Source organism: Patagioenas fasciata, chromosome 1 (assembly GCF_037038585.1).
Source record: "Patagioenas fasciata isolate bPatFas1 chromosome 1, bPatFas1.hap1, whole genome shotgun sequence".
Classification (NCBI taxonomy): Eukaryota; Metazoa; Chordata; class Aves; order Columbiformes; family Columbidae; genus Patagioenas; species Patagioenas fasciata.
In genome coordinates this window covers 5010314-5023901 of record NC_092520.1, presented here as the reverse complement: position 1 = coordinate 5023901, position 13588 = coordinate 5010314, and the positions used below count along the sequence as shown (strand labels likewise).

The window sequence follows — 13588 nt, the reverse complement described above, 5'->3', positions numbered from 1 at the left end:
ACAGTTAGACCTTCAGATCTTCTCCGTTCCATTTCAAGAGGACTGTGGTGCAAACGCAACTTCCATGGTGCTCTCTCAAACCCTTCCTGGCCTTTATAAGAGATGCATGTCACAGGCAGGATCTCACCCTCTTTAGCTGCACCCCTCCCTATGCTCCACTCAAAAAATCTCTGTGTTGTATTCAGATAACCCAGATTTCTTCTTCTGTTTCCTACTGGCTGCCTCTAGGCAGTTCTTCCCTCAGGGCTTTGCCTACATCCTCCAAATTCCTCCACAAACCATTGCCCAACAGGTCACCAAGGAGATGCCAAGGAGAAGGGCTCCCATTGTTAGGATGTCAGCACCTAACCCCATCAGTGTGCTAGATGAGGGCTGGGGCTGGAGTGAGCCACTCTTCCACCCAATGAACCACCCATGATGAAAAGAGCTTCCATGTTCTCCCACAGAGGTCCTTTCCCATTCTTTATGAAGAAACTCTCTGATCGGAGGCAGCTAAGGTTTGGCAATGCCTGTTCTCATCCCCATATAATGGATTATCACAGGTCCTTAATTAATGGATTTATTATACTCTGGGTTTGGGCACTTCTAGCAGATCTCTGTTCCCTGGGAGGCTTGAATGAGTGTAGAGGTTTTGGTTGGAGGAATTTGTCAACAGCAAGGAGGGCTGGGGGCTTGATTAGCAGAATGGGATGCAAATAACAAGTTGTTGAGGAGCATCCTCTCTCATGCCAGCCATAGATACTTAATTGTAGGAATGCGCTGCCTCTGAATAAAAAGTTTTTTGTCCCCAGCAAAGCCATCACCGCTGGACTTGAGAAACAACGCTGTCATTGAGGAGCTTCCCTTCAAATCACCAGTCACGAAATCCTGGTCCAGGCCAACGTGAGTAGTGCTTGGAGTAGGAATTCTCGCTTTGCTCTAACAGCAGATCTCTGGTCTCACTCTCGCTGGTGTTCACCTGTAGCCACGCTGTCACCTTTGCTGTGGATTTAACATCTCTGGCTAAGTGTAATGGGGATGTCAGCTGCCCTTCTGCTCACTGCAAAGGTTTCTTCTGGCCTGCCATCTCTTTTTGTTGAAGGCCATATTTCTCGTGGGCCATCTTGAATCAAGCTAGAAGTGAGCCCAGACTTTGCATACAGAAGCTGAATGATCCCTTCGGCCCTCCTTTTGTTCTTTGCCAATTTTAGAAACAGGAGTTGCAGAGCTGGGTCATGCTATGCAAACATCTCCACTGGGATGAAAGCTCACCATGCTCAACACCCGTATCTCCATCAGGGACCAGAAGCAGCTATCTAGGAAGAGGAGCATTTGTGGAGTAATTCTCTCCTAAAATATCCTGCCACACCATGGTGATTCGGAGCTCAGGGATTTCTTTGGTCACATCATGGCCAGACTTAGGACCTGGGGCAGATGCTGTTGAAGCAGAGGGACTCCTCTCTTGGACCCCTCACGAGCTTAGTCGAGCGTTGTAAGAGCTGGAGTTGTACTCCCCAACTTACAGGTGGTGGCAGGATGATAAATTGGTTTAGGTTAGGATTTCACATGAAAGCCCAGCATGTGGCCAAGCAGCTAATTAAGATCCCTTGAAGATATTTCCTATTTCTGGCATCTGACACCACCCAGAGGGTTGTGCCTCTGAAGCAGGGCCTGTAGTTCACCACGAGTTGTGACCCAGCTGAGCCGCCCCAACTCGGCAGCACTGGGGCCACAGACCACAATTACACATCCAACTTTTCCCCCCAAAACCCCACTGTAGTCTCAAACCACAAAGTGACATTTGCAGGGTCTGACTGAGCTGTGTTTTGATTGCCTTGAAAGCAAAGCCTAGCCTAAAGGAAGTCTGCAAAATGAAACCAGAGCACTTCAGAGCAAAATCCGCCAGCCAAAAATAACAGGATTCGCACAATTCCAGTTCTGCTGCTAATTCGTGGCCTGATGTTGCCCAATGAAAGGCAGAGGCAAAGCTTGGCTGCTATGACTCCTCTAATAAATTGGATTGTGTGGAGACTGACTGCAGGGCATGAGCACTGTGTGCTGAAATCACTGCACGGGGAAACAGCAAGCGGGGTTTGATTGACAAGACGTCCGACCCGGGAGAAGCTAATGGATTTTTCCCTTATCAGCTAATCATATGACCCTGCCTTTACTGCAAGGCAACAAATAGCTTTTTAAGACACAAGCTTTAATGCCAGATGCTGATTGCATTATGTTTTTCTGTATAATCAGATTTGGCCAATTGCAAGCAAGACAATGCCCCAGAGGTTTTGTTTTTCAGCAAAAAATTCAGATAGAGCCCTGCACGGTAAACAAATCCTGGAACTGTGGTGAGGCTGGGGGTGAGAAGCTCCACTGAGGCTGGGTCTGCATCCTCCACAATGAATTATTTCCTGTGAGATAAAAGAGTTCATGGAGCCCAATTTATGTAGCTGATAGCAGGAGTGTTACAGGTACATAGCAGGCAAGGTGTTATTAAAAAGTCCTAGAAAGAACAAAATGGGAACACTAAACATGGTGATTTCTGACTCATGGGAAGGTTGGGTTGGAGAACTTCAATGTCACCAGCTTTTCATGCCCAGGCCCCAGATTGCAGAATCACAGAATGGCTGGGATTGGAAGGGACCTCTGGAGATCATCCAGTCCAACCCACCTGCTAACGCAGGGTCACCAGAGCAGATCACACAGGAAGGTGTCCAGGTGGGTTTGAATGTCTCCAGAGAAGGAGACTCCACAGCCTCTCTGGGCAGCCTGTTCCAGGGCTCTGGCACCTCAAAGTAAAGAAGTTTCTCCTCATGTTCAGGTGGAACCTCCTGTGTTTCAGTCTGTGCCCGTTGCCCCTCATCCTGTTGTTGGGCAACACTGAAAAGAGTCTGGTCCATCTTCTTGAATCCCACCCTTGAGATATTTACAAACACTGATAAGATCCCCTCTCAGCTTCTCCAGGCTGAACAGACCCAGCTCTGTCAGCCTTTTCCCATAAGAAAGATGCTCGAGACCCCTCAGCGTCTTTGCAGCTGGAGTTTCTCCAGTAAATCCTTGTCCTTCTTAAACTGGGGAGCCCAGAACTCCAGATGCGGCCTCACCAGGGCAGAGTAGAGGGGGAGGACAACCTCCCTCAACAAACAACAATGGACAAGCAACACCTGCCACCACCATTAACGCCTTGACCGTTGTCCTTACAGCCAGAGCTTCAACGCCGGCTCCTTGCAATACTGCCGCCCTGTCTCCTCCCAGAGCATCACCAGCACTGACTCTGGAGACAGCGAGGAGAACTACGTGGCAATGGTAAGGGCCCCACAGCTGAGATATATGGTCCTGGCAGGACATATACATTCCCCAGCTCTGCAAACACATTCCTAGCTCGTGACATGGAAGTGCTCAGATAGCACCATGAGGAATGTGCTGTAATCCTTATGTACATCCCTACAGGCACAAAACAGTGGCTTTCATTCCCAAAATGACACGTCCCATTGGGGTTTTAACTGCATATGAGATCGGGAACATAAATCACCTACTTTGGGAGGAATTAAGAGGGGATAAAATGTCTATGGACTGTCGCAGTCTATTTTCCTAATTTGATTTTTTTTCTATAATAGCTGCTGACCTCATGTTTGTGTGGAGGGCAGGGGCTATTGTAGCAGCAGCTGGGAGTGGTACTGTCTGCAGGGAGGGGGTTTTGTCTCTCCTCGTGAAGCTGCTGACTTGAAGCATATTTTTGAGGCTGTGTAACTAAGGGGGCAGAGGGAATCTGTGCTCTGTGTAGCGTGGCTGTGTTTGGTGAAGATCCCAGAGCTGGTCTGGCCTCACTGAGGTGTGGTTCCTGCAAAATGCTGAAGTCCACGTCTGACGTCAGGCATGTGAATAAAATCAGCACAAAGGCAGCAGAACTTGAGCATGAACTTGAAGTATTTGTTAGCACAATATACAATATATATAGTCCCCCAGCAGCTCTGCACAGCCTGGTCCCAGAGAGGCAGGTGAGCACATATCCAGGCTGGGACCTCTTTAGAAAGTACAACCAAGGAATTTTGTTGCCAGATTTGTGTTAATTCCTTTTTTTTTTGCCTTCTTCACATTTTAATCCTCATTATCTCTCCTGTCTCTTCCCTACATTAGCAAAACCCCATTTCTGCTTCTCCTGTTCCTAGTGGCACCAACAGCCCAGCACCTAAAAAGAGTTCGGGGAGCGTGGATTATCTGGCCCTGGACTTCCAGCCAAGCTCACCAGGGCCACACAGAAAGGTACGGGGGATTTTTTTAAACTTCTGATTAAAAGGGATTAATTTTTTAAGGGTTTTTATGCACATTCGCAACAGCACGGTCCAAAGCCCTGGGCAGGGTTGATAAACAGCACTGTAGCCTCAAAGGCATGATTTTCCCTGCAGATCCACTGGTGTATTTATTCTAGGTCAGACTTGGTCTGTGTTGCACATCTGTGGCCTTTCTGGAAGTGTCACCAGAAAGCATGGATGTGCAGGGCTTCGGGGATGCTGATGAGATCAGAAATTCAGCTGGAGATTTTGTATTCCAAAGCTGTCAAGAAGTATCCCAAGAAGTATCAGAAATTTTTTGTTCTCCTCCTTCAGAACAACAGATCCTCCAGAACCAGACTTGGGTTTTCCACCTGAGATAATTTCAGGAGCTCATTCGGAAAATACTGGGCACCTGCCTCCTGACAGTCAGGTGCTTTTAAAGGGCACCATTTGGGCAGGAAAAGGACAAACTGCTTTTGAAAAGTGAAGCTGATGTTTAAAAGCTGGATTATGTTGAGCTAATCAAGCCATTGCCCAGTGAGAAAGAGCTGTGGGGAGAAAATGGGTCGGGAATGGGATGCCTCTGCCAAGTTTAATGTGGAAATGTGGAAGGAGAAAGCTCCTAAAGACCCACATATTGGCGACTTTTCTCCAGATTCATATATGGAGGAAACAAAAGCAATCTCTAAGTGAATCACAGAAAAACAGAGCAAGGAAGGACCTCAGGGCATCCCCGTGTCCAAAGGAAACCTCTCCTGAGGTGGCGGGGTTGGACTAGATGACCTTTGAAGGTCCCTTACAACCCAAGCTATTCTATGATTCTGTGACAGACAAGGCTTAAAAGTCTCATATGACATGAGGGACCAAAGGCAGGTCTGAGCAAACTGGGATGGAGAAGCAGAGACTGGCTCAAGCAAAGCAGCACCTGAGCAAGGGGATGGTGAAGGACAAGGCACTGGATAAACTTTGGTGGGAATCACCTGTGAATTGGCCTCAATTTTCTCGAACACAGCCTTGTTTCCTAGGCGAGGCATCTCACTGGCTAGGTCTATTTTTAATTTGGCAGTTCTCCCTTGATTGTTTCTTTCTTCCCACCAATATTCCTGCAGGTATTACCAACTTAAATTATATCCCATCCTGCAAAGGTCATTTTTAGACCCTTGAAAGCACCATCTGGCTCTGGTTGCAAATAGCTTGAGGGTCCTCTGAAATGCCTGTATAAGCAGACAAAGTTCCAGGGCTCAAGAAACTACAGAAAAAAGTATCTCCTTCTTCCTCAACAGGTCTCCTTGGTGAACCTGCAAACACATCTGTTGTTTTGGGGATGAAAATAATCTTGTGCCATAGGTGTGTAGAGTCAGCACAGCTAAGAGGCATGGAGCTGGGATTTTGATGTGTACCTATAAGAATTCTTGAGTTCTTTAAAAAAAAATGAGCAAGATGCAATGCTGAGTTTGCAGTATCAGTGGTTAGATACCAAATTTGCAACCAAACATTCACATCCCAGAGTTGGCGTGAAGGTAGAGGCCCCGGTGCTGTTTCCATCTTCCCGTTGCACCATGGTCTCATCCAAGCAAGATGCAGAGTAGACTGAAATCTTTCATCCAAGACCATTTGGGAAGTTAGAGGGAGGGTGATGAGCTATGGAGTCTGCAAGAAAGCAGGGGAGGTGCTGGGGGACTTGCAGCACCCACGGTGCTGCTACGGGAAGGAGCAAGAGGGAAGAGCAAGGAGCTGATGAGTGACCAGGCGGTGGCCGTGTTTCTCCTCCCCACAGCCCTCCACCTCATCGGTCGCCTCGGATGAGAAGGTTGATTACGTGCAAGTGGACAAGGAGAAGACGCAGGCGCTGCAGAGCACCATGCAGGAGTGGACTGATGTGCGGCAGTCCTCGGAACCCACCAAGAGCACGAAGCCGTAGCGGTCGGGGACAGGCAGCGAAACAGGCAAATGTCCCACTGGGCTTCCAGCTCCACCTGAGCTGGATTTCTGAAACTTGTCTGCAGAGGGAAGAGGGGGGTCTTCATTATTTTTTTTTCTTTTATGTCAAAAAGAAACTTAATTTCAGGGGAAGACTTAGCAGATACTGTTTGCCAGTGATAAAGACCAACGATGTTTGGTGGCTCGGTTTGTGCTTTAGCTGCTGGATGCACTATCCAGGAACTCCAACTTAGCAATACCAGGTTTCACCTTACACATCTTTTGCTTACAGCTATTAAAGCCACCTTGTATGTGCTAACACTGCATCATCTCTCCCCGTCTTCTTCTACACCATACTCCCAAACCGTGCCGTGCAGGTTTGCAGCATCTCTCCTAGGACATCATTCTCCAGCTCTTATTCCCCACTCCTTACAGTTGCACTCTTCTCTGCCTTCTCCCATTCTCAAAACTCAGCAAGGATCATTCATTTCAAAATCACTTTCGTTGTCCCATCTCTTGTAAATAATATGTTCAGAACCTCTGAGGGCTACTCTCCTCCTGGTGGGGTGGCCCTCATGTGCTTGGCTGTGGGTTTTAGCCTTTGGGAGCTTGAAGAGCATCCAGACTGTTCCATTGAGCTGACTTTGAATGCCAGGTCTTGCCCGACCAACGCACACGTATATGTGAGTACATGCTCACACCCATGCATGCATGTGTGAAGCAGCCAGTTTTGTTGGGCTGTCTTCTGATGATGATGGTCTCCAGCTTCTCTCAAAGTCAATGGGCTGGAGAGATCGGCTTTGAATGGCAGAATTTAAGCCCTGACCCACTGTCTATCTGAAACCAATTTCTTATGAATCTGGCCCTAAGAACCAAAATCTGCTCTTTGAGGCACCACAAGAAGCCCACAGAGTGAGAGTCCTACATTCATGGCCATCATGAGAAGCTCTGTGGCTGAGTTCAAGGGGCACAGGGAGGCTCTGGAGACCCTGTATATCTGGACTGGTGTGAGGATGAGTGACAAGGAGGGAGTGGGAGGCTGTTGTGAGGACAAGGAGAAGGTGAATGCTGAACTGCAGAGGTTGGTCTTGGGTGACGAGGTCCAATGGAACTTGGAACTGGAAAGGGGTTTGTAGCATTGAGGGTGTTGGTTTCTTCTCCCCAGTAGCAAGTGATAGGACAAGAGGAAATTACCTCAAGCTGCACCAGAGGAGGTTTAGATTGGATATTAGGAAAGAATTCCTGGAAAGAAGAATTGTCAGGCATTAGAACAGGCTGCCCAGGGCAGTGGTGGAGTCACCATCCCTGGAGGGGTTGAAAAGACATGTAGATGAGGTTCTTGGGGACATGGTTTAGTGCCAGTGTTGGGTTAACGGTTGGACTCGATGATCTTGAGGGTCTCTTCCAACCAAATCTTTCCTATGATTCTAAATGTTGGTTGATGGTGAGGCCTTAGGCTTGGGAAGAGGATGGTCAGGAGAGTCAGGGCAAGGTGTTTCAGTGTTAGCTTTAATGTAGCATTATGTTTGGTTTGTGGTGGTGCAAAGGACCAGACTAGGTATTTTCTCCCCATCTTCAGCAATTTTTCTTCAACACAGAAATGGGGCCTGTTGACATTAATGACCCTAGGCTCTAATTATGGATACGAATCTGCTATTGTCCCTTGCCAGCCTCCTTGACACATCCAGGCTTCAAGATCGCTCCTCAGGCAGCTGCCAGGCACAGAGAACTGAGAAGGAAGAGACAGTTTATTGCAGAGATAATAATTCATGATCTCATGAAAACAGGAAGGACTAATGATTGCCACGGAGCAGCCTGATTGCCAGACAGCGAGCGCTGACACAGATAAACAGGCTGTCCGCAAACCAAGAGCCAAATGACAAGACGTTAGAAAGATTAGGTAATAATATTTATTAAATAGCTGGAGCTATTCTTTCTGCAAGCTGAGCCCCTCCCAGAACCATGGGTTCTATGTTCCACCAACACCACCAAGTTGCATTGATTATCGATGCTTAAGCATTAGCACATTTGTCTAATCTTGGTCTGAGTTTGGAAAGGACCAGATGTGACGCACATGGGCATCAGATACCGGTCCCTTAAGGGCTGTGTGCTGGTAAAATAAGTCTTGATCTTCCAACACCAATTTATATTTTCTTCTTGAATGCCATGAAAGGGAAGGATATTAATGGAAAAGCTCTAACAACCCTTATAAGACACTAAAGTGTTGTCCTTTTACAGCAATATTGAAGCAGATATCCTAATGTTCATGGCAAAAATAATAATCATCTAGGAGAAACAAAAAATACCCAAAGGGGAAGATTTAGCACAGCCAGATGCTTTCTGAAGGTCGGGGACTGTGTTACAGCCTGCAAGGGCCTTTGCATCTCATTGGGGGCTTGCACATTTGCATGGTGAGATAATGTAATGAAGACCAGAGTACAATGCTTCATATTTCTATAGCCTCTTTCATCACTGCATCTCAGGGGAGACTAAACTTTGGGCCAGATCCAGAGCACGCTGAAGTGCGTGTTCACCCACGTGAGCTCCCCATCCCCACCAAAAAGCAAGTGTAACTCAAATGGGAAGCTCTTTTTTTCCTATTTCATCCTCTAAACTGTGAAGCGGACACAAAGGAAGATGAGGTTGTGGGAGAAGGATTATGGTGCCCACTGGATGTATTTCCCTGCCAAAATTGTGCTGTTCTCCTCACAGATTTTGAGAATAACTCTTTATGCTGCCCTGGGTCTGTCTCAGTAAAACACTGCAACTATTCTCGAGCTGAATCTGAGCCCAGCTCCAGGCTAAAAAAATCTTAAACTGGACCAAAAGCCTGGAGAAATCAAGGGATAACCCATGCTCGGATTGAGTCTTTTCATCCACATGTGAGACGGGGAGGTCAACAAGTCCCAAAAGCACCCTGAAAGTGGGCAGGCAAGGGGGAGGCAGCAGGGCAGTCGTCATTTCTGGTGGTGCAGTGGCCTGAGGGACAATACAATGGGTTGGGATGCATTTTGATGAGTCCATGCCTTGTACTTCCACACTGGGACTGGCTACACCCAGTGCTCACTCTTACGTTTAATCCAAAGAGTTAACTAAGATTGGAAAAGCCATTTGTGGTACTGGAGAAACTAGTCCTTTTTCTCTACATCCCACAAATGTCTGTATTTGTCTGTGGGGCAGGCACTGATATGGGGTAGCTCTTTTCCCAGGCTCAGACCCCCTGTTTTGACTGTTTTCTTTCACGAGCATCCCCAGTAACTGTCTCTTTGCATTTGGCAGACCAAGGACCCAAATAGCCCAAAAGTGGCTATTTTGAAACCACTGGTTGCTGGTCCCTCTCTGCTTTGCAGTGAGGCCTGCGTTTTCTGAGAAACAGATATATTCTTCCATTTTTTTCCCTGCTAAGCACCAAGCAAATGGCCCCTCCAAACTAAGCAGCAGCTCATAGACTTTAAGCGTTGCCATATAGACATGACTATATCAGCCCCTCCTGAAAGCCTTTAAGTAATCAATGACTACAGTGGAAATAGTCATTCCTGACGGTTGTCAAGCTGATTACAGCAGTCCCTGATGATTAATGTTTGTGCAGTGTTTAGTCTTAAACCATACTGAAAAGCAGCTGGTTTAATTACACGGACTGCCAAGAACTTTGTCCTGAAGGCATTGAGTTTATCACATCCACTCTATCCTTGGATGCTCAAGTATGACTGATTCTTTTGTTAGAAATAGGTATTTTAGGAAGCTGGGAACATTGCAAATGATTCATTTTAATTGCAATTCAAATGGCTTGAGTCTTCATGTCAGAGCTTGCTCTTCAGCTCTACAGTCCCATTTAAGAAAAGGGTGGTGCCTACCTGTTTGTGTGCTCGTGGAGAAGGGTTGTCTATGGTATAAGCATCATGACCCCAGCATTTAGTTTTATGAAGTACCAGTGCCATGCCCCAAAGCTCTCCCCAAGCTTTAAAATTACTAAGCTGGTGGTTTGAAGGGCAGAAGTCTCCAAAAGCATGTATCACTTGCTGAGATTGTGTGGCTGCTGCTCATTGTTCCTCTGTCTGGTGTGATGTGTGAGCTGCCTTGGAGCTGATTTGGTCAGAACTGACATTTCAGTGAGAAATATATTTCTAGCTCTAAATGGGTGCCAGGCCTAGGCTTAGTCTCAAGCAGGAGAAAGAAAATAGGAGGAAAGAGGCAGGGAAGTTTACCAGCAAGATTTGAGTCTTGGTCCTCACCATGTACTCCTTTAGCCTGAGTCTCAAATCAGATATACAGAGAAGATTTGTGGGTTGTGGAGTGGGGTTTTGCTCGGCAAAAGTCAGGTACTGGTGGGAGAGGAGCTTCCACCACTCTTGGGACTTCCACAGGGCACTTCACTCAAGGGGGTCATCCTACCCAACTACATGATGCCTTGGCTCTCTGGCTTTCACATAGTGCTGGTCCATGTGGCCAGCTCTGAGCTGGGCAGGAAAAGCCCTACCAAAAATATGGTGGGGACCTGGACATGCTGGGAGACACCTTGCTCCAGGGCTCCTGTGAGCTGGTCACGAGGAAGCAGTGCCATGGCTTCAAAAGGTTGTCCTGTGAGGTGCCACTTCCATCCTTGAAGCTTTTGAAGACCAAGCTGGATCAAGCCCATAACTGACCTTGCATGGAGCAATGGGTGGGCTTAGAGACATCTGTTCTCCCCAGTTTACCGTGAGACCCTGTGCTGCTGGGGCTGAGTGGAGACTCCTCCATGTGAGGGAAGGGGGCAAAGGTATTGTCTGGAGTCCTATAAAATCTGAAACAGGGTCGGGGCCTCTTTTCTGTCCATGAAACCAAGTGGCAAGGCACAGCTCAACCGCTAAGGCCATACCCCCCCTAATCCACACTGGAGCCATCTCTTGCACCTGGGAGAGGGCTGGCTGGCCCAGACCAAGTCATCCAGAGCATGGACAGTCCAAGCAACAGGGGGACAACCTGAAGCTGTATATTTGTTAGGACAGACATCAAGCCAGAGCTCTCTGTAGACTCACGCCAACATCTACACCTTGGTGACCCAGTCCCTTGAGCATAGTGGGAAGAGTTGACTTGTTTTGACCACCCATTGAGCATGGCTTCCTGGGAGGGGTAGAACCATGCCCAGGTCTGATGCAGTGGTGGACTTTGGTAGGAAGATGTTTAAATATCTCCCAGGTCCTGTCTGATCTTCCTGGCCCAGGAGGTGAATAAGAGGATGGTTTTCTCAAGTCATTGTGTTGTTTTCCCACCTGGTGATGTTGCTGTTCCATGTAAAAGTTGACACTCACCCACATTGTGTGTCCCATTGGAGGGATGCTGTCTGGATGAGATGAGTGCCTATGGAGAAGCCCTGCTTGTAATGGGAAGGGTGAAGAGGCTAACCCCAGTCCCAGCCAGATGACACTAATGGCCATCAAAGAGCCTCCAAGGAAATCAGAGGGCCCAGTCCAGCATTGAATCACACAAGGGCCGATAGACCAGTTTAGGACTCCTGATGAGTCTGCATGTCTCCTCTGCCCTGAAAGCACCAACCTGCTCACATGTACACAATGATCTTGGAACTGTTAATGAGGCTTTTGCAGGTAGAGACATGCACCTTTTGGTCAGTTCATCCTCCATCAGCTCGTCCGTGGTGTCTCATCCTTGTAGTCACAATTTTATCTCTGTGTTCACAACTCCTAGAGTTGTATTGTTGATCAGGTTGCTACTTCAGTGGCTGATCTTGGGAAATGTTGATATGTAGCAAGGTGTCACCAAACAGCTCTCCCCATGCCAACCCACGACCTGGTACATGGTGTCCAAATTTTGACACCAGCCAACAATGTCTGAAGGAGAAGCTGGGCCACATGGCTTCATCTCTTGAGTTAAAAGAGCTTCTCAGTGGACTTGCTTCAAATCAGCAAGGTCTTAATTTTTTATGCAGCCAACTGCTAACATGTAATGGGTCCATTTGTAGGCCAGTGGGTTGACTATATGGGAGAGGTTTGCCCCAAGACAGGGAGACAAGAAACCATCATTTTTACTGTCATTCTTTGGGTGACACCACACTTAATCCTCAGGTGGGACAAGAGGGTTCATTTGAACCTTGTATGCCACTTTTTCTCCAGCTTTTAAAATGAAGATTTTCAGTAGTTATTTCCCCACCTCACGTATGCATTATGAGATGCAATTAACTGACATCTAATAACACAAAGAGCTGTTTTGAGTCTGTGTGCAATGGTTGGGCGGCATGTGGTGCTACCCCCTTGTCATGCCCAGCATCGCACACGACACTGCACATCCCGATCTGCAAAACTCATTAAAAACCCCTCAATCCCTAATTACCAAGGTGGAAAAAAACTCAGGGGGACTTTTCTCCTGAATGAGGGGACTGGGGGAGGTGATAAGCCATTTGCACAGTTTCAGCCTTCTGCTGCCACATCGACCCTGAAAATAAGACATTTTGTTTGAGAGCCCTTTGGGTGTTGGGAAGAAGGGAAGGGAGCAGGACCCTGGGCTCCAAGGGGAGCCCAACGATGAATCCCGTAGGGTTAGGACCAAACCTTTAGAGTAGTTGTGTCCCACTCAACCCCACCCTTGGTGAAGTCAAGGGATCCCCATTGACTTTGGGCATCGTTGTGTGGGAGCAGACCCAGCCAAATTAGGGTAGTTTTCTTCATTTGTTTCTTAACCTGCTGTGAGGGGGGGTCAGAGCTCTGGCTCTGAAGCCGCCATGTCAACAGCTGATTCGCAGGGATGTTTTGTGTGTTACAAAGCCTATGACTGTTCTTAAAGAGGAGTATTTTTAATTTTTGTTTTCCATTTGTAGAAGGAAGGACAAGAGTAATCTGTGGCAAACTGTACAGTATGTGTCTTCTTGTGGTGTCACTGTTTGAATTGTTATTAAGTTTTCAAATCACTGTGGACAACTAATCACTTAAGTTATTAATTTATTCTTCGGGGTTTTGTTGTTTGTCTTTGTTGTTCTGTTTTTTTTTTAAAAAGTAATTTGAAACAATTATTTATCCTGTAAATCAGTCTTGAGTGAAGCCTAGATAATACTTTTTTTGCTGTTAATAAACATGGTACATGCCTGACATGAAGGTGATCTCATTTTTAAGTAGTGTATATGCAGTAGGAAACCAACAGGAAAATAAAAGAGTGATAATAATGAGACATCTCTCACTGGTGACTTCCAACATGGATTCAGAGTGGAGTAATTAGTGACCGGATCAAGTTGAATTATGCAGCATCTTTCAAGACTTCAGAGCATCTTCCCAGCATGTCACCAGGTATCTCCTACAGCTTCAGGTGTCCGGTCTGTGCAATCAGGGCCTTTAGGATGTGGTTGATTGCAGAACCCAAAATGTGTGGTTTTCAGCTGTTAAAGTGAATTTCATACAATATATCTGCTCCGGGGATACACTTTGGTGTGT

At 47.0% G+C, this 13588-nt stretch overlaps 1 protein-coding gene across 3 annotated transcripts in view; it reads left to right on the top strand.

The window, feature by feature from the left end:
• The window catches only part of GAB2 (GRB2 associated binding protein 2), a 109344-nt gene extending 96095 nt beyond the window's left edge, over positions 1-13249 (top strand). For all 3 annotated transcript variants that reach the window (XM_065833254.2, XM_071817321.1, XM_065833264.2), the window contains 4 exons: positions 792-882; positions 3183-3285; positions 4117-4242; positions 6031-13249. In XM_065833254.2, the coding sequence (XP_065689326.2) occupies positions 792-882; positions 3183-3285; positions 4117-4242; positions 6031-6174 (464 nt within the window). In that variant the 3' untranslated portion in view covers positions 6175-13249. The remainder of the gene's footprint in view (positions 1-791; positions 883-3182; positions 3286-4116; positions 4243-6030) is intronic.
• The last annotated feature ends 339 nt before the right edge of the window (positions 13250-13588 follow it).